At 41.1% G+C, this 24,078-nt stretch overlaps 1 protein-coding gene across 3 annotated transcripts in view; it reads left to right on the plus strand.

Moving 5' to 3' along the window:
* Nucleotides 1-24,078, plus strand: part of SLC25A13 (solute carrier family 25 member 13) — a 109,552-nt gene that overhangs the window by 22,169 nt on the left and 63,305 nt on the right. For 2 of the 3 annotated variants that reach the window (XM_081164586.1, XM_081164585.1), the window contains 3 exons: nucleotides 1,267-1,320; nucleotides 7,900-8,042; nucleotides 17,693-17,808. In XM_081164586.1, coding sequence (XP_081020712.1) covers nucleotides 1,267-1,320; nucleotides 7,900-8,042; nucleotides 17,693-17,808 — 313 coding nt within the window. Of the gene's footprint in view, nucleotides 1-235; nucleotides 258-1,266; nucleotides 1,321-7,899; nucleotides 8,043-17,692; nucleotides 17,809-24,078 lie in introns of those variants that run through there. The other variant, XM_081164587.1, reaches the window with a different exon arrangement.

Here is a 24,078-nt window from a genome sequence, read left to right on the forward strand (position 1 = left end):
ATAAAGCCAGTTCATATTACCAATTCTAGTCTTTCCACACTGCAAAGAGCTAGGGCAGCTTGGTTTAGATACAGTTCAGAGAGAGCAGAGTTTTCTTACCAAGGTGAGATACCTCCAGCTAATTCCCTTATCTCTCCTCTAGAGGAGGCTGGGGAAGTTCTGCAGAGGGCAGTCACGGAAGAAGGGTTGTAGGTTAGAGAGGTAGAACATTTGCTGTGCATGCAGAAGGTGCCACTTCCAATCTCTGGCAGTTCCAGGTAAGGCTGGGAAAAGATCTCATGACTAAAACCCAGTTTGTGAGAGTTGGGTGCTACATTCTCCCAGCAGAAGTGGCCACATGCTCTGGCCAGCCAAGCTGTGCTCCTGCGCTTAAAGAGTTATGAGTCAGGAAAGGGAGATACCTTGTGACTGTAGCGACTCCAGTGACACTGTGCTTTGCTTCCCAAACTCTGGAAGTGAAACTTGGCACTAGAGGGGGTTGCGGCTGGGCAAGTGTGCTTTGTTGCAGGTGTAGTTGCTACTCATTGTAGCCCCATAGCAAACTGCATGTCTGGAATATAATTTGGAGAAGGGTGGTTGTGGGGTCATCAAATACAGCTACCCTCCACCATTGACAAAGATAGCTCCTTCCCTTATTTTGGAATCATGATCCATAAGTGTGTCTGGGAGTATCTTCAACTCTCAACCTTGTATCATTTCTGCCCCAGCTTTGAACAGCAGGTGAGTGCAAAGAGTCATTCTTGACGGTTGCCTTTCAGACTGATCAAAACCATAGAGTTTTTCTAGAAGTGATGGAAGACTTCTTGTTAGGACTGGTTTTAAATGATAAGTATTTACTATTAAATACTTTATATTTTAATGGCATCCCTCTCTCTCTCTCTCTCTCTCTCTCTCTCTCTCTCTCTTTTAAAAATGTGTTATTGCATGTTCCTTACTCAGGATTGGGCACTCATGTTATAAAAATAAAATCAGTTCCTGTGGTTGATGGCTCTATGTGGGCAAATTCAGAGTGCACTCGTTTAAGATTTGGCAGGTTCAGAGGAACAACACCAGCAAAAATATCAAATAATTAAGTGTAAATGTTAAAACAAGTATTTATTTATTTATTTATTTCTCGCATAAACCACTGTCTGATTTATTTGAGGGGAACATTTATTTTTCATTGCTCATTCTTTTGTTTGAATTATCCTCTTTCTTTTTTTAAAATGACATTTTGACATCCTTTGTATAGACTATGCATATTAATATAATTGTATTTACTTGTAGGTGGCTCTAACCAAGAGAGCTGATCCAACTGAGTTGAAAACAATATTTTTGAAGGTATGTTAAAAGTAAATATTTTATCTTTTAAAGCCTGAATTTTTCATTTCTTTAGCTCTTATTGCATTATTCATCTCTTGATAGTCTTCTAACCATTAATCATTCACTGTATTATTACCATGTTAGATTTAAATACCACTATCAAAAATTGAACAATGCTCTCCAAGAAGTCAAATATGTTCTTGAATGATTATTGTATAGACTCGGGGAAATATAGCTATCCCCCCCAAATAGAATAGAAATTTCAGTGTTTCCTACATGGAGCGCTCTCTCTCTCTCTCTCTCTCTCTCTCTCTCTCTCTGTGTGTGTGTGTGTGTGACTCTCTTAGAAGATCTGTGAATTAGAACTGCAGTCTATAACTATTTTCATTAGCATTTCCCCATCTCTCCCAAATCATTGGACTGCTAACTAATGGTGGGAGCAAATGCAAATAGAGTCACCCTGCCCCTACAAGAGAGTAAGAGGGAATAACTTGAAGATTGTTTCTGCAAACATTTTATTGGAGGTAACTGCAGATGTAACTTCACCTGAATGCTAATCATTGATAAGGGCCATAGCGGGTCACATAATTGTTTTCTGCCCTGCGTTGTGTGCTGTGTTTTTCATTGCTACTTGCAGCGTTGATTTAGCATCCATCTTTCAATTGTTAACCAAAGTTTAAGGCTGTGGCTTGGAAAGCTGGTTTCTAAATCTGAGTTTGGAAATGCTCTCAGCCATGGTTAGGGAGGCCAAATCATTGTTCAGGGAGACATTCAACAGCAAGATGGAAAGAATGCAAACCTGCAGCTTGCTCCTGATTTCTAGATAGTGACGGAAGCCTGATGGTTTTGCATGTGCATTTCTGCTTTTGGCTCCTAGAATATGCTAGGTAAGCAAAACCACCAGGGTTATAATGAGGACTTCCAAAAATGGGCTTAGGCGGTTGCTTCTGCAATGGGGAAGAAGAGGGTGCAACAGAAACCAAGTAGAGTTGGGGAGGTCTTAAATGTACAGTTCCAGCAAACTAATTATTTGGGAATATATGGCATGGTTTCATTCAAATGCTTTTCTGGGTCTCTTGTTTTGCTTGTACCTGGAAACAACAGCTGCTTGAAAGTCTCCCTGCACCCTCCGCCTGGTGAGATACAAACATAATAATAATAATAATAATAATAATAATAATAATAATAATACCACCTCGCCCTATAGCAGTGAGAATTGGGGCCTCTGAAAAGCCAGTGGACTTGCTTCATAAAGTAGAAGCTGTTCTAAAAGCTGGATTAAGGAAAAATAATAATAATTTGAAATGAGAGATGTGTCTCTCAGCTACTTCAATATCAGAAAAGCCAACAATAGCAAGAAGAGCCAGTAGCTATGAATTGGTATAAATGAGAAGGCACAAAGGTCGCTCCAAACCTGTATATTTTATGCTACTTTAACAGGCTTATCATATAAAATGGGATAAGCCTGCAAAGTCTTCTCGATGGCACACTTTTAAAGGAATTCTCATGTGCTGCTCTGAGAGTCTTGGTAGGAGGATGATACATAAGTACACATTTAATTCTAACCTGACATATATTTATGAATATAAATTATTTTTTCCTTTGTGGATTTTCTATGTTGCATTTGCAAAAATGGCATACGTTCCAAATAGTGCCTTTATTTCTAGACCATCCTCACACCCAGCTTATTCAGGATGCTTCAGAGTCATAACACAGACTAGCAGCTGAAATTGGCAATTAAATTTCTATTAAAAACAAACAAACAAACAACACATACCAAGGAAACCAAAACACAACACCGTTAGAATGGGGTTTTTATCACATAATTTTCCATTTCAGTTAAATGCATTGCAATCAGTGTGACATTCCTTGGTTAGTTACATATTTTCTCTGGAGATACTTAAAAAATGTATATTCCTCTGTTGTATTTGTAAGGACTTAAATGGGCTTGAACTAGTTAATGCTCAAGTATTTAAAATATATGATTATCCAGTGTGAATTTTGAAGGAACTTACCAAAAAGCCATTAGGCATTATTGTGTAATATCAAATTCTCCATAGGTATAATTACCAAAGTGGAGGGAAAATACATGACTGCAGAGTACCACCTTTTCGAAAGTCTTTATTCCCAAACTAATAGAATTGATGTGTGTGTCCCCCCCTCGCTTTTGTCATGATAATTTCCTCAGAGTAACTCTACTTCTTGTAACTCTCCTACCATAACCTAAGAGATTAGGCTTCAGTCAAAATGAGCAAGCTGACATTTTCAAGGTCATTTTCTATATGTAGTGTGGGGGGTACGTGATTGGATTTCAAATACACAAGAATAAATCGCAGTGGGTAGGAACAGGGGGACATTGAAACCTTGTACTGCTTTCTATTATTGAATGTCTTAGCAGGGGGGCTAGCCTGAAAAAAAAAATGAAATGTAGAAGCAGAAAACGGCTGACTTATTTGATTTGTTTCTCGATAACTGTTGTGTTAAAAAGTTTTCAAGCCTGAGACTTGGAAAGATTTTCTGGCAGGTGATTGCAATGAGATCGATTTGGTCTGTGTGCTGGTTATAAAAGTGTGCAGCTGGATGTGTGTGTGTGTGTGTGTGTGTGTGTGTGTGTGTGTGTGTGTGAGAGAGAGAGACATATCACCTATTAATCAGGTTGCTGATTTTATGTTGCTGCTGTGTTTTAAATTGCTTTTAATTGTGTGTGTGTGCATGCATGCATAAGCGCATACCTTGATTTTGATTTGATTCTTTAATGTGTTTTAATGTGATAGTTTTGTTGGCCGGGCCGTCGGAAGGATTGTAAATATGAGAAACAAACACACTAAGCTTGCTCCTAAACATAGAACACGTTGCAGGTGAAACACAAACAATTAATTTGAAATGATAGAAATGCAACATTATTAAATGTTTGGGCTATATAGTTTTCTGTTTCGGTCTTTGCTTCAATAAAACACTTGCCTGAAGGAAATTACTTTACCTATATATGGTTTAAATCTAGACAACTAAAAAAACAAAAAACCACGTACATTTTAACTCTCGGAGGGAAGCCAAGAGTTATGTACTTACAGAAAATGTAAGGGTACTTGTCAGGCGCAACAACGGCTTTATTCAATGGGATCTGGCAGCAGGCTTTGCTCTGCAAGAGCTACTGCAACGTAAAACAAAACCCAAGTCTTTGAAGTTGGTTGCAAAATTGTAGTAGACACCTAACTTACTTGTTACTTCATGTGGATAATGTTCTGTGGAGAATCACAGCAAATGTTTTTATCAGGCCACCTCAGAAAAGAAACATACCACAGTAATTAGCAATTTGGCTTTCCTGCTCAGAACATGTTGCTTGCTGCGATACAGATCTTTCTTTTTAAGGTGACATGTGGCGACTTACGTGCTCTTGTAATTTATTTACAGCTGCCTTTTAATGTCCCTTCGCTCACCGCCCAAGGAGTTTTGTAGTATTTACGGTGCATTTGCAAAGTAGCTATTTTGCATTCCGCCCCCCCCCCCATCAAATTTTTACTGACCTCAATATATGCAGAATTGTGGCTTTTAAAAGAATGCAGTGGTGATAAGGAATGGGAAGTCGACTTTAATAACACTTAAAAAGTATGGCTGGGATCCAGAGAACTACTTTAGGGGCACCCAAGGGCTTGGCCATGGCCAATGGATTTGTTTTGTTTTTATAAATAAATTTAAGCCTCTTCCCTTTGAATTAAATATCCTTTGAATATCACTGTTTTCTCCGTCTCCAAGATGTTTGCCCTAAGACATTGAGGGGGGAATTGTTAGAGTAGCACAAGTCACATGGATCTTCAGGTGTCCCAGCCAGTCTGCTTTTCAGATATGGCTGTGCACATTGCCAAAAAGAAAGAAAGAAAGAAAGAAAGAAAGAAAGAAAGAAAGAAAGAAAGAAAGAAAGAAAGAAGCATTGCAAAAAACGGGGAGGGGGACCACAAATTTGCATAATGTTTACATGCGCTAATTTTAATGTGCAGATGCAAATTTATAAATATTTATAAGAATCCAAATAGCAATACAGTATATTTCACCGTAGTGGGAAATGCTGGGCCCAGGTGTACTTACTCAGTCTGCGGTCCAGGTGCGGAGCGCTGAGAGGCGATGTCATGGCGCTCCCTGCTCTCCTGTCTTCTGGGTTCTTGGACTGGATACCCCTTCCAATGAAAGACTATCCTCTATAAAGTGGGACACATTGCCACCCTTCTCATAAGTGCAGCATATCCAAAAACAGACCGCCAAGTGGCCTGTGGTAGTCGCGAGGTGAAACATTTTAATAACAAGAATACCCTTTGTAATAAGCAGGAGGTTATCAGCATATGTTAAAAGACTCATGGACAAATGTGCTGTGAAAACTTTTCCTTCTGGCCTGCCATCCAGTTGAAATAATAATAATAATAATAATAATAATAATAATAATAATAATAATAATAATAATAATATATTTCTACCCCGCCCATGTGGCTGTGTTTCCACAGCCACTCAGGGTGGCTTCCAACAAAATATTAAAATACAATAGTCTGTCAAACATTAAATGCTTCCCTAAACAGTGCTGCCTTCAGATGTCTTCTAAGAAAAGTCTGGTAGTTGTTTTTCTCTTTGACATCTGGAGGGAGGGCATTCCACAGGGCAGGTGCTACTACCAAGAAGGCCCTCTGCCTGGTTCCCTGTAACCTGGCTTCTTGCAACGAGGGAACTGCCAGAAGGCCCTCGGCACTGGACCTCAGTGTCCAGACAGAACGATGGGGGTAGAGATTCTGAATTGTGGCTGGAAATGAAGTGGCCACAAGAGGCGAATGGTGGTGTATTGCCTCATCCTAAAATCACTCACCTGTTGGCGAAGCATGCTTTAGGAATTTGAACCAATGGGTCCCTTTCCTTAATATTTTTAGGACGCACCCTATTTTTTTGTGATTTCACGTTGTTCTGAATGGTTTTCAATGCATTTTTATTTGTTGCAGCCCGCCCTGGGGGCTAAAGATGAGGGATAGGCAGCAAATTAAAATAATAATAAAAACAGCAGCAACAACAACCCACAATGTTAAGCTGAAAGCCCAAATAATGCCTACCAGCTCCTGTAATAAATGCTGCTCTTAAAAACTTCAGAGGTACACACAATCTCTTCCCCCGATCCCTGTACTTCCCCCCTTTTTTATATCAGTTTATGGACTTAGCTCTATACTTGTGGGGGCGGGGAGAGAGAGAATAGAAATGCCAATTGTATTGTGTGCTTCTCTCCCCCATCCCCTCTTCCTGTGTAATACTATATGATTTCATGGGGTTTAGGCCAGTATAGCGTATTGAGGGCATTTTTATTACTGGTCTTCATATTGCTTTCTTTCCTTTCTGGAGTAATTTAAGTTTTCAAATAAAATTTGTTTTACTTCTGCTTTCACTTCTGTTTCTTCTTTTACTCCCAAGAGGTAGATATTTGGGAGTAAAATCTGGAAGAAAAAATGTTGTCAGAGTCATGCAACTGTAATGTTTTGCACATGGCTGATAAGTATGAATGCATATGAATGGGCACAATCATGTGTTTGTTGAGTTCATATAAGAGAGAGTAGTGATCATATTTCATATTTTGCAAGCTGCTCCACTGGCATTTGCTGGCAGCAGTAAGCAAGAGATTGCTCAGTGATCAAAGACTCAAAATACAGACTCAATTCATAGGGTGTTCTGAACCATGGTTTAGAGCAAAGGGTGGGCAGTGTGATGCCCTCCAGATGTTGCTGGACTTCAACTCCCATCAACCCTAGCCAGCATGGCCAATGTCGTCCAACCACGTCTGGAAGGTGCCACGTTGTCTACCCTTGGTTCAGAGGGAAGGAAACAAGCTTTGATAAGCATACCCTTTTCCCTTTTAATGCTAACCATGGTTTGCTGCAACAACCAAACTAGCAAAATGTTGTTACCATTTGCCCTCCAAAATATGATTAGCTTTCGGTATTGTATCGATTCACGGTGTTTAGATTTGCTTATATATTTCTACAACAAACTTTTTGTGTCTTATGGGTTGTTAATCCACTCTTGAGTTCAGCAATAGCAGAAAAGGGAGCACAGTGGTACCTTGGGTTACGTACTTAATTTGTTCTGGAGGTCCATTCTTAACCTGAAACTGTTCTTAACCTGAAGCACTACTTTAGCTAATGGGGCCTCCTGCTGTTGCCGCTGTGCCACCGGAGCACAATCTCTGTTCTCATCCTGAAGCAAAGTTCTTAACCCGAGGTACTATTTCTGGGTTAGTGGAGTCTGTAACCTGAAGCGTATGTAACCTGAAGCGTATGTAACCCGAGGTACCACTCTATATAAATCAACTTCAAACCATAGCTTCTGATTCCTGTTTTGGAGGGCATACACTAACCATAATTTGGGTGTCTTGGCAAGCTATAGTTAGCACTCAGAGAGGATAAGGAAAGGCAGCTGGTGGTGGGGGGGACACGCATCATGAGAAGTAGAGAAGGGAGCGTGTGCAAACACACAGCAGTTTTATGATGCACCGCATGGGGCAGCACTGCGTCGGCTGTACGAGTGATGCAATGCTACCTTGTAATTTAAGAACCAAATTCTTCTTCTTTTTTACAGTATGCAAGTGTTGAGAAAAATGGTGAATTTTACATGTCCCCCAGTGACTTTGTCACGCGGTTCCTGAAGATAATAGGAGATGGGGCGCCCAATCCCAGAACCGTTCAGCTGCTTGGAGGTGTGGTGGATCAGACGAAAGATGGGTATGTACTGTGACCTTCATTTGAATTACTTATATGGTGGTAGCATTGGAGATTCGCAGAATAAGCTGCTCTTCACTTTTAAAGTACATGGAAAAGATACTGTACTGCCATGAAATTTTGCTTTCAGCAGCAATTAGTTCTTCGGTGTCTCTGTGAATCACAGGGTATGCTGTCTTAAAATGCTTTCCACTAGACACTGGGCCAAATACATAAAGGGTTAAAAAATGCATGCACTTTGTAACAAACTCAATGACAACATTTTTAAACTTGATGTGCCACATTCAGAAGTTACAATTATTAAGCAATGCACGCAAAATGAATTTTATAGAGCAAGTTTTGGAACAGTAGAGGTGAATATTTAAATGTACGACACAAGGGGAAACGGGCTTTGTTCTTACCTATAAGCCTTAGGTAGTAGCATGAAGGACACTGAAAGAGGCCTACTCTTGATTTATTGTAACAGTTTCCAGCAAGAAAACAAGACCCTGTGACACCTTAAGAGCCAAGAAAATATTTTATGGCATAACCTTTCATGGGCTGGAGTACGTCTGACTCTAATCCACAAAAAATAGGCTATCATAAATTGTTATGCTTTAAGCTGCTGCAAAACTCTTTGTTATTCTCAGTTTACAAAGCCTTCTCAGAATACTGAAACCCCCAGAAACTTAAGGAATAATGTATCGTCCTGTGCTGTTGTGAACAAAGCGAGATGCAAGTAATTTACTTACTATAAATTAGAATTGTGTATGATCCCTTTTTCTTCTTCTGCGAGTGGCAGCATGAGCATACATGCTTTTGCAGCAGGGCTTTGGAAGCTTATATTTATGCTAGCCTTTCTCATCCTGGCACCCTGCAGATGTTTTGGGCCACATCTCACACCATCCTTGTACATTAGTGATGCTAGCTGAGGGGAGCTGGAGTCGAAAACCTCTGAAGGGCATCCAGTTGGGGAAGGCTGATTTATGCTGAGTAATTCAGATTTGAGATCCAAGTCCTATATATAGAAATGAGTTCACTATTGAAAATCTCTACTCTGCCCCCACCAGCCCCTGTTTCAGTCTACCTGTGGTTATTCTTTCGGAGCTACTAAGTTTTAGGTCCTCATGTTACCTCATCTGTTTTACCTGAATGCCGCTTTTCTGCAAAACTGCTCCAAGTGGTTCACAACACATCAGGTGAACAATAACTAAAAAACCTCAAAACCATTATAAATCACAGTATCAGTAAGTAACAACATTGCATACGAATAAGCTACGCCAGTTAAATAACTGAAATGAAATGGAAGAGAAAATAATACCAATTCAAAATAGAGTGGTAGCATTCAAAACATCGCCAGATTATGTACTTGTGACCAGTGGTTTGGTTCTGAGACGCCATCTTCATCATTCAAGGACGCCACCCAATTTTCTCACCTGGGATAGTGCAAGCACTCCCACCTTGGCTCTCACCTAGAGGGGACTTATGCCCACCATTATCATGGGGTCTTACCCCACATAGTGGCCAATAGCTTTCCTTTCACACTATCCTACCAGTCAATATGCCTTCAGCCAGGGTGGGGCCCCTAAATAAGGTCTTGTGAAGTGACCCTTGACGTGGCAATCTCAAAAGGATTTTTCATTTCTTCCCTTTGGTTGTTATGAGGTGTAAAAAATCGCAACAGTGATTCTTTTGAATAGCCAAAGGTACATGTTAACCTGAGTTTATCCAAGAACAGTATTTTTGCCTCATACAGTATTTCACGCTCTTGCTACAGTAAGCTGAAATGGTGCCTCTGCCCCACCCCATTCCCATCCAAGAGATTCTTGCGTGGCGTTTTCTCGTGATAATGATTGAGACATTACTGGGATTTTTCGTACACACACACACACACACACACACACACACACTATGTAAAATCCCCTTCATTATCTTTTTCTGCATGGCTGCTATGTTAATAATATTTCAGAAAAACGACCCAACTATCCACGACCTTTTCTCTTGCTATTGTGTGGCCATCTTGTTAGTCTTTGTGTCCCAAGTATCTCAGTGCCATTAAGGTAATGACTGAAACTCCAGAGCAACCTTTGTGAGAACCTGAATGCACATCTGTATGACTTTCTCTGTACAGTGCATGCGTGAATCCCCTGCTCTGTTTCCCCCCGTGCTGATCCATTGTTCAGCCTCGCAAAGACAGGAGTGTTTTTTGCCTTGCTGTTTTCTTGCTAGGAGGATGCACTGCAAAACCTTTAGTGAGAGGAGGCTTCCAGAGGGTTAGGTGGGAGGTCTGAGACCTGTTGTTTAGCTTCAGGAGGCCATTCAGGGTGCCTGTTATCCTCCCACAGATGAGCATGTAAAGAAATGTTTTACTGCAAATTGCACTCTTTAAAAATCCAACTGGCTTCCTCTAACAATCCATACTTTTCTTTTTTCTTTTTTTGCTGCTACAATTAAATTCTGCCCAATAAAATATGCCTGTTCTGCCAATCATAGCTTGGTTTCCAGTAAGCAACTCAAAATACTATATGGCTTTTATTTTTAGAAAGTGTAAACAATTCAAAATAATGCTTTGAAATGCCAGCTTTTCCCATTATTATTGATTTATCTCTAATCTACCATTTTTCAGAACAAGTTGTTTATCTAAGATTGAAACATTAAATAATAGGCATAGCTTACCCTGTGCCCCATTATGCTATTATGGTTAAATTGCTGATTTTAGTAAAGCATTGTAGCTTTTGTATTTATTATACAATGATGAGGATAATGATTAGTATTGCTAAACATGCAAAAGAATGGATGTTGCAGGAATACACACACACACACACACAAGAATTTCAGACGTGTGTGCCTTGGGTACTTTTTCGTATAGCAGAAGTTAATAATTAGCCAATTTAAAGGTACCATTGCAAAATTGCCCTGATTTTGCTGGGAAAGATGTGGTTGAGCGTAGATCTCTTGCTATTGAAGTCAGTGAACATTGGGCAATTGTGGATGGCTGAGTTCTCTGCATATGGCACAAATAACTTTACCCCATTCCCACTGACATTTCACTCCACAACACAAAATTGCTTCCATGGGACGTGGCATAAAATGGCTGCCATGTCTTAAAGGAGCAGAAAAAGAGGCAGAGACCCAAAATGGTATATAGGCATGGTCCCTACATCAGCCACCCCCCTCCCCAAAATGAATGGGAATAAAGGCACCTACTTCAACCACAGAGAGAAACTCTTTACACTCTCCTCTGAACATGCAGTCCTTGCATCCACTGAAATGTGGCCCCTACATAAGGGGAAGTGCTCACCATAGGAGAGGCTGATCCAGTGTGAACTGGAATTGAGAAAGCAAAGCAAACAAGCCTCTCATGTACTGTGAATTTTTGAGGGCATATTAACTGAAACATTTCACTGGCGCCATAGAAGCAACTGGTGTGCTTGAGTGCTGCGTTGACAACTCCACTGTATAGTTTTCCATGAATTAAAGCAAGGCTTAAGGAGTTTATAAAGCCACTCTTGGCTGTTCTTCATCGACGGACAGTGTGTAGGAGGAATATCCACTCTACACATCTAAACCCATTTGAAACTGGTTTCACCGCCTTGACTTCTCCCAAAGGCACCTGGCAGCTGTAGTCCTTGGGAGCTAACCAGGTTTTAAAACTGGTGCAAATATGAATGGTAGACACCATCTTGTCTGTTCTGCAGTCTCCTTTTTACCACATAAGTTATCACATGTACCTCCTCATAATAAATACCTCACAGTTCTTAAGTTAGAACCCAAGTGGCCAAAGTTCATAGGTCAAAAAGCCTAGCTTCATTCACCAGTCTGGGTCTCCACAAACCCCACAAGAGCTGTTCTCTTGGCTAGCCTAAGCCTCACTAAATGCTTGTGACTGAAACAACTCCATATTGCTTCCCTGTGCATCTTGGCCTCCATTTCCCTCCCCTTGTCCCCTGTGCCAAAATTTATTTTGTTAGCTCCCTGCATAAGGGACCTGATGGCACTATATAAATCACATGAATATTAATAACTGATAACAGGCTACTCATTGCCCAGGAGATAATAGGTTTGCATTTGGGCATTTGGGCATTGCGGTCAGTATGGGTAAAGAAGTGTTGGCTACCTACAGATGACCTCTCTGGATTTGGTGAGTCCTAGCAACTATTTCCCAGGCTTCTTTGTGTTCCAAAGTACTAAAGCAGGAATGGGAAGCTCCTCTGCAGATGTATTTTTCAAAAACAACGGGCTTGTATGGATTTCATTTACAGAATACTAATATGCTTGACTTCAAAATCAAATCAAATGGGGGATTTGACTAAATTTGGCTAGAGTGGTTCCTTTTCTTTGTCCTTTCTTATTTTGGCTCGCCTTTCATTCTTTGATTGATTGATTGATTGATTGATTAAATAAATAAATAAATAAATGGTCACAATATACTGTTCTTGCCAAGACTGAAGCAAAATACACATTAGCCAGCTTTGATCTTTGTGTTTTCAAAAAAAAATCTCATTTTCCTTACCGAGTGGTTCATTTCTCTGCTATTTCTAATATATTTTAAGTTTCTGAAATGTAGGTTGCAGGCTAATTTATAACTGAACACTTGGGGCACAGTCTGCTAGGAGCTTCTCCTGCACAATCCTCAGTACAGTTGTGCCTCGCAAGACGAATGCCTCGCAAGACGGAAAACCCGCTAGACGAAAGGGTTTTCCGTTTTTGAGCTGCTTCGCAAGACGATTTCCCCTATGGGCTTGCTTTGCAAGACGAAAATGTCTTGCGGGTGTTCCGATTCCCCCCCCCGCTTCCCCCCTTTTTCTAAGCCGCTAATAGCCTTTTAGCCGCTAATCCGCTAAGCCTTTAATAGCCGCTAAGCCTTTAATAGCAGCTAAACCGCTAATAGCGCTAATCCGCTAAACCGCTAATAGGGTTGCTTCGCAAGACGAAAAAACCGCTAGACGAAGAGACTCGCGGAACAGATTAATTTCATCTTGCGAGGCACCACTGTATGCTGCTGTCACATAATGGACCTCTTGCAAGCTGAGGTTCAGCTTGCTTTATGGTAATCTAAATTTCTGAAACCAACAAATCACTTTCTATTTTCATTTTTTTAAAAAGCACACATTCTTTGTATTCTCCATGAATGTTAGTTTATTCTCTGATCAGTACAAAAGATTCTTGAAGAGAGAAATTGTAGGGATATTCTGGATGAGCCGATAATGACCATGCAGGGCTGTGCTCTGCTCCCAATTTAGGAATTTCAGAATTTTTAGATCAAAGCTGCCTGACTCAGCTGCTGAGAAACCAAGTGAATTTCATGGGAACACCTGACATGTAAATGGTTGAAAGCATGGAGCTTTCAGCTGTTCTTTCAAACAGGGCTTTCCAGACTACTTTGCCAAGCCCTGATTCTAGTGGTTGCACCTTCTCACATCCGCCACTGGCCAAATGGAAAGCTGCCGCCCATCTAGCAAGAATCTGTTAATATCTTCTGCCGTCTTGCTTTGTGGTGGTGAACTGTGTTCTCTGAAGCTAAATCTTTGTTATGCAGGAGGTCTCCAAATTTGTGATAAGCCCATTCTTGTTCTCTGCACTTCCTTCCAACTTTCTCTGTCTCCTCTACAGGTTCAGTTGTCCTGTAATAGGAAAATAAGAATCCTAGACCCTTCAGAACCCACCTTCAAAACCGATTCATATCACAGGCCTTTCTGTTTGCTGCCACTTCTACCTTTTCTAAATGGGGAAAGCTAACAGAGCAACCTGTCGCTTGGTGATTGAGATGAGACAGTGGGAGCAGCCTTATCTAAAGTCAGTCTCAAAGTCAGTATTGCCTGCACTGATGTGCAGAAGCTGCCCAGGATATCACTGAGAGAAGTTCCCAGCTCTACTTAGTAATGCAAGAGATTGAACCTGGGACCTTCTGTTTGCAAAGCAGATGGGGAGATGCAGTCTCATTTTACCTCACATTAGAGATGGGGGAGAAATTCGTTTCAGTTTGCATTTTTAAAGGTGAACTTATTTGTGCTTTCTGAATCAAGTTTCGAACCAAAACGCATCCATCCTTTGACATTCACACTTCTCCGGTTAAAAATGCGTATATTAAAAATGTGTTTACAGTGGTACCCCGCAAGACGAACGCCTCGGAAGACGAAAAACTCGCTAGACGAAGGAGTTTTTCGTTTTCTTAGCCGCTTCGCAAGACGCATTTCCCTATGGGCTTGCTTCGCAAAACGAAGCTTGCCCCGCAAGCTCCGGGGATAGCGGGGAAGCGCAGCGCGTCTTCCCCGCTGTCCCCGGACCTCTTTTGAAGCAGGGGGCGGCGGGGAGAAGATCGCTTCTCCCCGTTGCCAGCCCTGCAATCTCCGGGGACAGAGGGGAAGGCGCGTGCGCCTTCCCCTCTCTCTCCCCGGACCCCTTTTGAACCAAGGGGCGGCAACGGGGAGAAGCGATTCTCCCCGCTGCCCCTTCCCTTGCTTTAAAACAGGTCCGGGGACAGAGGAGAAGGCGCGCACGCCTTCCCCTCTGTCCCCGGAGATTGCGGGGCAGGCAACGGGGAGAAGCAATCTTCTCCCCGCCGCCCCTTGCTTTAAACAGGTCTGGGGACAGAGGGGAAGGCACGCGGCGCTTCCCCTCTGTCCCCAGACGGTCTCCATAGGAACACATTGATTGATTTTCAGTGCATTCCTATGGGAAACCGTGCTTCGCAAGACGAAAAACTCGCAAGAAGAAAAAACTTGCGGAACGAATTAATTTCGTCTTGCGAGGCACCACTGTATAAGGCAAAATTGCAAGCAAAATTTACATTAGGAAGATTCACACTAGAACACTGATGAATTTTCATGGGAACTCCCCCTCCCCAACCCCCCACAAACGTTCATGGAAATGTGGATAACTGAAGTTAAGGTCGGGAAAATGAGAAACTGTGTGAAACAGAAATTGATATTTATTCCCTACCTCAGACACCTGACTGTAGGGGACTTGACCTCCCCCTCCACCTCCCCCCCCCAAAAAAACCGGTGCCATGCTGGTGGAAGTTAGCAGCCATAGTGAGCAAGAGGAAGCAGCAAAAATGACTGCTCAAACCAGTCTTGAGTTTGCTGGTAAGCTTGTGGAGAAATTGGCCTCAAAGCACAACTGAAGAATGCAGGGCAAACTCTCTTTTTTGTCCCCTTTATTTTTTCCTTCTGTTAAACATGTCTTTGCCACCTCATTCGCTTTTGAAGAAGTGATGGCACTTCCCTTTTTTCTCCCGTTAAAATGGGGAAGATAGTACCAAAGTAGAGAACCTCTGACTTAGAAGGCATCTTTCTGCTTGATTTATAATTCATCCATCTCCTCCTAGTTTCACATCGTTAAAACGCAGGGTCATTAGGCTTTACTCAGCCGGGCTTTTAAGTTAGACAAGGCCTTGCTTATGTAGGCAAAATTATTCTTAAGTAGCATATTGAGGTTCATGTTAATATGTGCTGTTTAATGAAACCTAATGATATTCAATGAAGGGTTGCACTATGCCAGAGAGAAAACTTGTTACCTAGGCAACTGCCCTTGTGCCGTATAGAGCTTGGAACATATGGCTATGTAACATGCATTATTTCAGCATCTTTAACCATTAGGAACCACATGTGTAATTGACTGTGAAAAATTACTGCTCAGTTACTGTATTGTATGGGCATAATAGAAGTAAATGAGTGCGTCATTGTTGTCGGAGTCGATCTGTTGGGAATCACTTGCAGGCCAGTCTATTTAAGGAGCAAAAATACAATAAGAAGAAAATAGCTGGTTTAATTAACATGTAAAAATTGGGTTAATTTGAATTCAGCTGGCACAGCAGATATTCATGTTTCCTCTGCAGTAGTCTGATGGGAGCCTCACATTTGTAGGCTTTCTCCCTTTTTCCATTAAAAAAACCCCCAACCCATTGCTTTCGTTAAAATTGAAATAAACTCTCTTAATTAAATATCTGACTCTTAGAGGTGTTTGGGTTATTCGACTGAGAAGAGCTTGATGTAGCCAAAAGAATCTTTCCCAATCTGGTGCCTTCCAGATATTTTGGATTACCACATGCTAGCTGTGACTTAATGGAAGCTTCAGTCCAAAACATCTGGAAAGTACCAGGTTGCCAAAGGCTGCTTTAAAGACAACAAATTTCATTTTGGCATGAGAGCTGTAGGCTAAAGTTCACTTCATCGGACCACTTAATGTATCTGAAGCTGGTTCTGCCTTATGAATAATGATTTTAGTCTTGTTAATTGAACATCCCAACTGAAATATCACAAATCTGCATTGCAAAGACTCTGGGACCTGCATCTAATCAAATTCTACCCAAACCTGCATAAATATGATTTTTATCCATGACAACAGATGCCAGCTGTTGAAGCTCTCACATACATTCCAACAACTCAAGGAACTTTCAGAGGAAATAAATGCTAGCATCTTGTTTTTATTGCTTAAATGATGGTGTGAATTATTATCGTAACGCCGCATTGTATCACTTACCTTATTTATGTAATTTATATACTGACCTTCACCAAGAGAACACAGGGTGGTTTACAACATAAAATTACTTCAGGTAAGATGATGTGCTCCACGTGTGTGGAAAAGTGATGACGCTGTGATCCATCTGGTCAGTGGCAGAACCTTTCCCCACGTTGCCTCAAATCAGAGGAGATACTGCCAGGTCCATCTATTTTGCAAATGATTAATCTGATGGGCAACTTTCGGAACACTTTTTTGGTTGCTAAAATGTGGTTCCACCCCATTTGTTTTTTAAAAAAATTATTACTCCATGACAATTGGATTGGGATAATTTGCATTTGAATTACTAACTTGCCAACTTTCAAACTTGCAATTTCAATTGTGCCACCATTCAAGATGCTAGTAGGATAATAGGAAGCTGCATTTATGGTGAGTCAGACTATTGATCCGTCTAGCTCATCACTTTTTATACTGGCTGCCATTGGCTCCTCAGGGTTTGAGGCATGGGTGCCTCGCAGCCCTAAACGGCTTAGGACCTGGGCATCTGAAGACGTGTCTCTCGCCTAGGATTTGAGGTTGTCTACAGAAACTTCTGATGGTGCCATTGTTGCATGAGACTAGACAATCTGTTGCTTTTCATGACTAGCAATAATACCCCAGTTATGGAACACTCCTCTGAGCTTTGACTGGCAGGAACCTTGGTTATTTTTCAGTGCAAGCTGAAGGCTCTCTTCTTCCATGTTTTCTGAGTCGGCCATTATGTGTTCAAGTTTCATGGCTATCCTGATACATTTATTAGATTGAGAATGGCTATACAGTCGTATTTTGGTTGCCGAACGCCTTGGAACTTGTATGTTTTGGCTCCAAAATGATCGAAAACTGGAAGTAAGTCTTCCGGTTTTGAACGATTTTCAGAAGCCAAATGTCTGGCGTGGCTTCCGATTGGCTGCAGAAGCCACGCTTTGGTTTCCAAACATTTTGGAAGTCAAATGGACTTCCAGAACGGATTCCGTTTGACTTCCAAGGTACAACTGTATTTTAAATATTATTCCATTTTGTTTTTACATTATTATACTTTAAATTGTTGTGATAGTTGGGGAGGGGTCACATATAATGAGGGACAGAAATCTAATAAGTAAATTATTTACCTGCGAAATGTTCTTTTGGTGATCACACCTCCTGAAAAAATGGCTTTCTTTTTCCTTTTGTAGGTTGATATCCTTTCAAGAATTTGTAGCATTTGAATCTGTCCTCTGTGCTCCAGATGCACTGTTCATGGTAGCATTTCAGCTTTTTGACAAAACCGGCAAAGGAGAAGTTACTTTTGGTAAGACCTGCTTTTTCCTTCCTTTCCTCACCCTTCTTCCTCTCCCTCCCATGTGAGAAATACTGCTAAATTAATATTTCTTTATGAGTCTACTGCTATCTGGTTTCTTAAGTGTTATATTGTTAATGGACTTTTAAATGTTGCTATTGCAGATCGGTGTTACTGGAGAATGCTTGACCATGATATACCCAGGCATTGCCCCAAACCTCTGCATTTTAGACATGTTGAAATCTTGCTGGTTGCTTTGTTTTATTCTGCTGGTTTTTGTGTTTTGACGTTTTTAGTGGGTGAACTGGCCTGGAACCAGTTTTGATGAAGGGCAATATATAAACTTTAAATAAAACAAATTAATAAGTTGGGAAATGCAATATACTGTCACTATTTAAAAAATGAAAAGGAAAAACTTTAATGAAACACTTCCAGAAATTCTTCATAGGCTTGTAATTTGTGCATGTTCTTCCAGACACAAGACACGTGACTAGGCAGGTGGCAATTCAGTCCTACAGATGTCAAGCACTTGTCTAAATTGTTTTCTAAGAATAATACCTCAGTGCCCACAGTTTTAAGTGACACGTCTTGGATTCATGGAGCTGATGTTGTAAAACACTTTTAATTTTAAAAAAATGTTTATTTTGTGTGTATAAAGAAATGTCTCAAAGAGAAACCCAGCTTTTGTTTTTGTTTCATAACCCTTTTTGGTTTAACTTAGGGCCTACATCTTTCTGCTCTTTCCTGCAAATATATGTGTGCATTTCCTCCTCACACGCAAAGCTTAGTTCTTTTGCTGCAGAATAAATGTCTTGCACAGAAATATTCTGAAGTGTCTGCTTTCCATTCAGTGGGAATATTGCACAGGAAATATTCTTAAAAGATTATGCTAATTTGATGATCTAATCAGGGCTCAATCCCAATGAGTTAGGGAATAAAGTATAACCAGTGATAAAGTCCACAGAGTCAATATTGTCACTGAAGTGAATCTCATTTGGTTTATCGGTGTATAATGCTTAATTCAAAGCATATTATTATCTTCATGTGGAAGATAATATCCTGAACTTTGAGGCAAAACATAGCAACATAAAGCAACTTGTAGATGATAACAAGACAGAATTTAGGGAGTAATACGGATTAAGAATGGAATAAGAATTGCAATAGAATTGAATTGACAAAAGTAATTCATCAGTCATTTAACAGGAGATCTTACCTCTATCTTCCTCTAGTCCACCTAGTTGTCAGTTTTCCCAGTAGCATATTCCCAATTTTCTACTATACCTTGCATTTGGAAGAAAATCCATAGTTAGCTAGAGTTGGGTGTGGGCAGGGGGGGCAGGAAGCATGCACATTTTTGAGATCTGTGTCCTAGAAAACAGAAGAAGGGGGCAGCTGGGGTCCAGAGGCATGTGTGGGACTGACACACACACACACACACACACACACACACACACACACAACACTGAGAGCCAGTGTTGCATAGTGGTCAGAGTGTTGGACTAGGACCTGGGAGACCAGGATGCAAATCCCCTACTCAGCCATGAAGGTCACTGGGTGAACTTGGTCCAGCCACTGGCTCTCAGCCTAACCTCTCTCATAGGACAGTTGTGAGGGCTTAACTGAGGAGGGCAAGAGCTCCTTGGAGAGAAACTGAGCTCCTTGGAGAGAAAGGTGGGATAGAAATAGAAAAAATAATTTAATATGTAGGCAGATGAGGTTGTTTTATTAGGATGACTGAGGCACCATCCTGGAGGAATTGCAAAAGTAAATACTTTTAACACCCACCCTCCAAAAAAAATCTCAAGTGGCACTCACTTCTCTCCCCCCTACCCCCACTCATATCCTTCCATTTTTACTCATGGAGACTCCTTGAGAAGTTTATCTCAGTCTCCCTTTCTGTGACCAATCATTCGGTTTGCATAGTAGCCAATCATGAAACACCACTATGTTCAGGTTTCTGCCACCCATCTGTAGTCAAAAAGCATATACAGTGGTATCTTGGTTGTCGAATGGCTTGGCTCCCGAACAAATCGGCTCCTGAACTCTGCAAACCCGGAAGTACGTGTTCCGGTTTACGTACATTTTTCGGAAGCCGAACTTCCGACACAGCTTCCGATTGAGTGCAGGAAGCTCTTGCAGTCAATCGGAAGCTGCGCCTTGGTTTTTGAACGGTTCCGGGAGTCGAAAGGACTCCCAGAATGGATTAAGTTCGACAATCAAAGTACCATTGTATTGTTTAAAGCTAATGTTTCCTTGATGGATACCTATTGGAATTAATTACTATGACTAAGTTTGGTCCATTAATTTCAATGAGTCTGCTCTGTGTAAAAGTTAGTTGGCTGCAACAGTGAGATATAGATATAGATATATATGCTGTTTCCCCTGGGAGTTCAGACACTACAATTGTTCTGCTGTGCAGTTTGCTAAAGTTAATGGTTCTTCAGATCTAGCAGGGCCCAGATTAACAGATGGTTCCCAGTAACGTAGGTTTTTTTATGCATTATAAGAACAATTTATTTCAAATTCTCATGTGAGAATTATGCTTTGTATCCCCTGTAGCATTTATATAAGTGTAATATCTTAGAAATAATAATAGCTCAGTGACTGAGACATGCTTCGTATACAAAAGATCCCAAGCTTCTCCTTGTAAGGTAGGGGAAAAAACCTTCCCGTAACCCTGTCAAGCCCCTGCCAATCAGTACAGCCAGTACTGAACTAGTTGGACCAATGGTCTGGCTTGGTATTTGGCAACCTCCCATGTTCCTTTTAGGCTTTGTTTTGTAAGTCTGTTGGATTTGTGCCATACCACTGAAATCCAGCTTCTGGCTATAACCTGGCTACACTTTTAGGTTGCTATGCTGGTCACTGTAAATATTTTCATAATCTGTTAAATATTTGCCGTATACTGCTTAGCATTAGATTGCGTTAATCCCAAATAGGGCCAACCTACCCCTTTTTCTCTTTTCTCAGCAATCTCTTTTATATCTGCATTATCTTTAGAAGTTCCTTTTTAATTTTAGTCCTAGTTTTAGGACCTTTGATTTGCCCAAACCACTGTTTAGGAACACAGAGAATCAAGGACTTTCCTTCCTAGCCTTCCCAGCCCCCCTTCAGCAAAATTACCCGCTACGTATATTGTTTAAAATAAGGAAGGCTTAGTTGTTTGTTCCTAGAGACAGCATGAAACAGGAGATGGTAGTGTGCTTTTGGCTTGCAACGGATAGAGATTGCCTTAGCCTTTTGTATCACATTGTACATGGAGCTGCTGCTCTTTGCCAGGAGTTAAAGATCTCAGCAGGAAGGTGGAAGGAAGTTTAGTTGGCTTTTAAATTTGAGACAGAGAATAAACCATTGCTTCTTACTCCTGAGTGTTGACAGGCACATAAAAGCTGATAATGTAAGTCCAGGGGTTTAAGAGGCTTAACAGTTTTGCGTTTTTTTGTATTACTGTATTTTAATGCCTCATTAAAGAGGTAAGAGTTCTTTGATATCCTTTATTAGATGGTTTAATAAAGAAAAGTTTAGATGCTTGGGTCTAAATGTCAACATTTTAAAAATTAACAGTCCTTTTAAATAACCTTTATCTTTAATTCCAAGGGCTGCACTTGCGCAGGGGCAAAGCAAATTTAACAACTTCTGGCCTTGCGTACATCAGAAGTAATTGCTTGGAACTTGCATTGTCTTTTTTGCAGACGCTGCAGCACTAGTGCAAGGCAGACAAAGTCTCCATTTTACAAACAGAGTAAATAAAAGCCTGTCAGGTTACCTTAATTTTTAAGGCGGCTGTAGAACGACCCTTGTTGGCCTATTTGGATATCCGTGAATATAGGCAGAAGAGATCTGGGAACCAGCTGGAAATGCTTGCAAATGGAAAATGATAGCTAAAAGAGAAATAGGATTTTTACCCCACCATCCAAAAAAGGCATACAGAGATCATTAATAAGACAACCCCTGTCCTCAGGCTTACAATCAGAAAAGCATAACACAAAAGGAAAAAGGATTGTAAGGGAGGCGGGGGGAAGCAAACTCAGGCACTAGTCCCCGTTTATGATGTTCTTATAATAACCAGCTGGAATAGAAAATAATTCAGTACTGCAGAAATAATAAAGATTATTTTGGCAGCTTAAGCAAATGTATTACGGGATAAACTTTTGTGGATAGATACATGGAGTGTCACCCTGAGTTTCGTGTTGGCCTTCTCCTCATTGGAAAACGAGGCCACTTACAGAATGTCGCTATTCTGCAGGTAGGATTCAGTTGCGTAACGGCAAACTCAAGTTGCACAATTTAATTGGATTTGGTGCCCTTGTGCGACAACTCCCGCTCCTGCCACAGAATGATCCAACTTTTTGCAGGAAGGAAAATGGCAGGGGAATGCACTGGAGCCTGTGGGATAACAGTTGCTTCACTTGGCATTGTAGAACCTCCCTGAAAACAAATTAGGATGAATGCCGTAGAAGCAGGTTATCTTTATGTGACCTGAGATCTGTGTCACACACGACAAAATTTCCTTCACGGAGGTTTTAACTTGTAGGAAATACAGTGACTTCTGCTTGTAGCTGATATCCTGTGTTTCATGGGCGCATGCAGCAACGTTGAATTGTGTGCATTTTGCCATGTGTTGTGCGATATTGCATGCAGTTTCTAGCAGGAGAGGACTTTATGTGCAGGGAACTCCATCTTGTGTGAAGCAACCCACACTTGTTACCTCGTTCACTCTTAACACCATTTAGGGTGCAGTGCTGATGCTTTGAGAGAGAGGGAGAGCTGGAAGGGGGCAAATACTTTAGCTCTAATCTCCCCCCTGAATGGCAGAAATAATGTAAGATCTGGTTAGGTCATTTGTTAGTTTTAGTGTCATTTTTTAAACTGCTGTGATTAGTTTTGAGAATAGAAATGCAATTTCTATTTATTCAACTGTTGTTGAGTAAATATAGACATCTACTCCTGGCCAGTAGAGAATGGATATGGAATGCACGATGGCCAGGTCCACTCTCAGCCTCCCCCAGGCATAGAATTGGCAGCTTGAAAGAACTATCCTTCCTCTAAACTGGTTGTAAGCCAATCCTAAGGAAGCATGTTGGACATCTCAGGTGATCAACGCTAAATTGCAATTCACACTAGTGAGTTGGCAGTTGCAGACATCCACCACGGACATCCACTACAGAAAAATACATATTTATTTTTTTAAATGCACCAGGAGCCAAAAAGGAGTAGCAGATGAAATGATCAGCCAAAATCATATGGACTGGTATTCTGGAGTGAAGAAGTATTGCACAAATAGGCCCCAGTCGTGGGCACTCTTCCTCATACCTGTATTGTGCTACCCAGTTTATTTTTTTGCATAGGTTAATAATGTGTTGTCTGTTGAAATTGCCAATTGGCCAACTTTGAATCTTGTTTAAGCGGTGGGGTTTACCCGGAGCTATCCAATTGGGAGAGCTTCTTCTGTACACCTAGTAAGCACAGAATTTCTCCCAGTCTTGGAGAAAGGGAATCGTAGGAGAGAATGAAAACCTTCCCTTTTGCTTAGCACCAGTAGGCTGCTCTTATACCTGAGGCAGAGATGATCATCTGAGTTTCCTATTGATTGCTGCTGCAGTCTCCCCTGGCCCAATTAGAAAATGTGCACAAACACAACTCCACTGTGTCAAGGAGGAGTTCACCGTGCCCAGGTCAGTTTCCCCCTCCTCCTTGGGCAGGCCCCTCTCAGTAACAATAAGTGGGCTTAGTGCATTCGGGTATTTGGGTTTCTCGTACGGCTTTGTTGCAACCATTCAGAATCATCAGAGTGCAGGCTATCAGGAGCAGAATTACCACTCGTGAGCATCCAGAGTTTAACAACGGAATACAAATTCACACCAGCAAGAAATTGTCTTCTCTGTTGTTGTGGGCTATCTTGTCAAAGATCAGGAGAACAGCGCAGAAGCTCTTCCAGTTCAATGGGTCAAAAATTCACTCTTTTATGAAAGGCTAAATGTGGATTTGCACGAATGACTATAATGGCTCCAATTTTGAAAGATAGAGGTAACGGAGAGCACTTCCAGGTAGCAGGACTGATTTCAGAATGCAGCTTGTTCAAATGGCTAAAATATTGTGCTTTCTGCTTTCTTCGTTTCAACTTAAAAAGAGAGAGAGAAGGAAAAAATAGGTATGGAGAAGGTGGGAGAGAACCAATTTGAGAGTAAATTCAAACAGTATAAGGTCACTGTCTGGTTAACTGAGAGCTGAAATATAACCATCCTTCATAAGACGACGGTGTGGAAGAAAAGGCCCATTTAC

The sequence above is a fragment of the Podarcis bocagei genome, assembly GCF_964188305.1.
Source record: "Podarcis bocagei genome assembly, chromosome: 12".
Taxonomy (NCBI): Eukaryota; Metazoa; Chordata; class Lepidosauria; order Squamata; family Lacertidae; genus Podarcis; species Podarcis bocagei.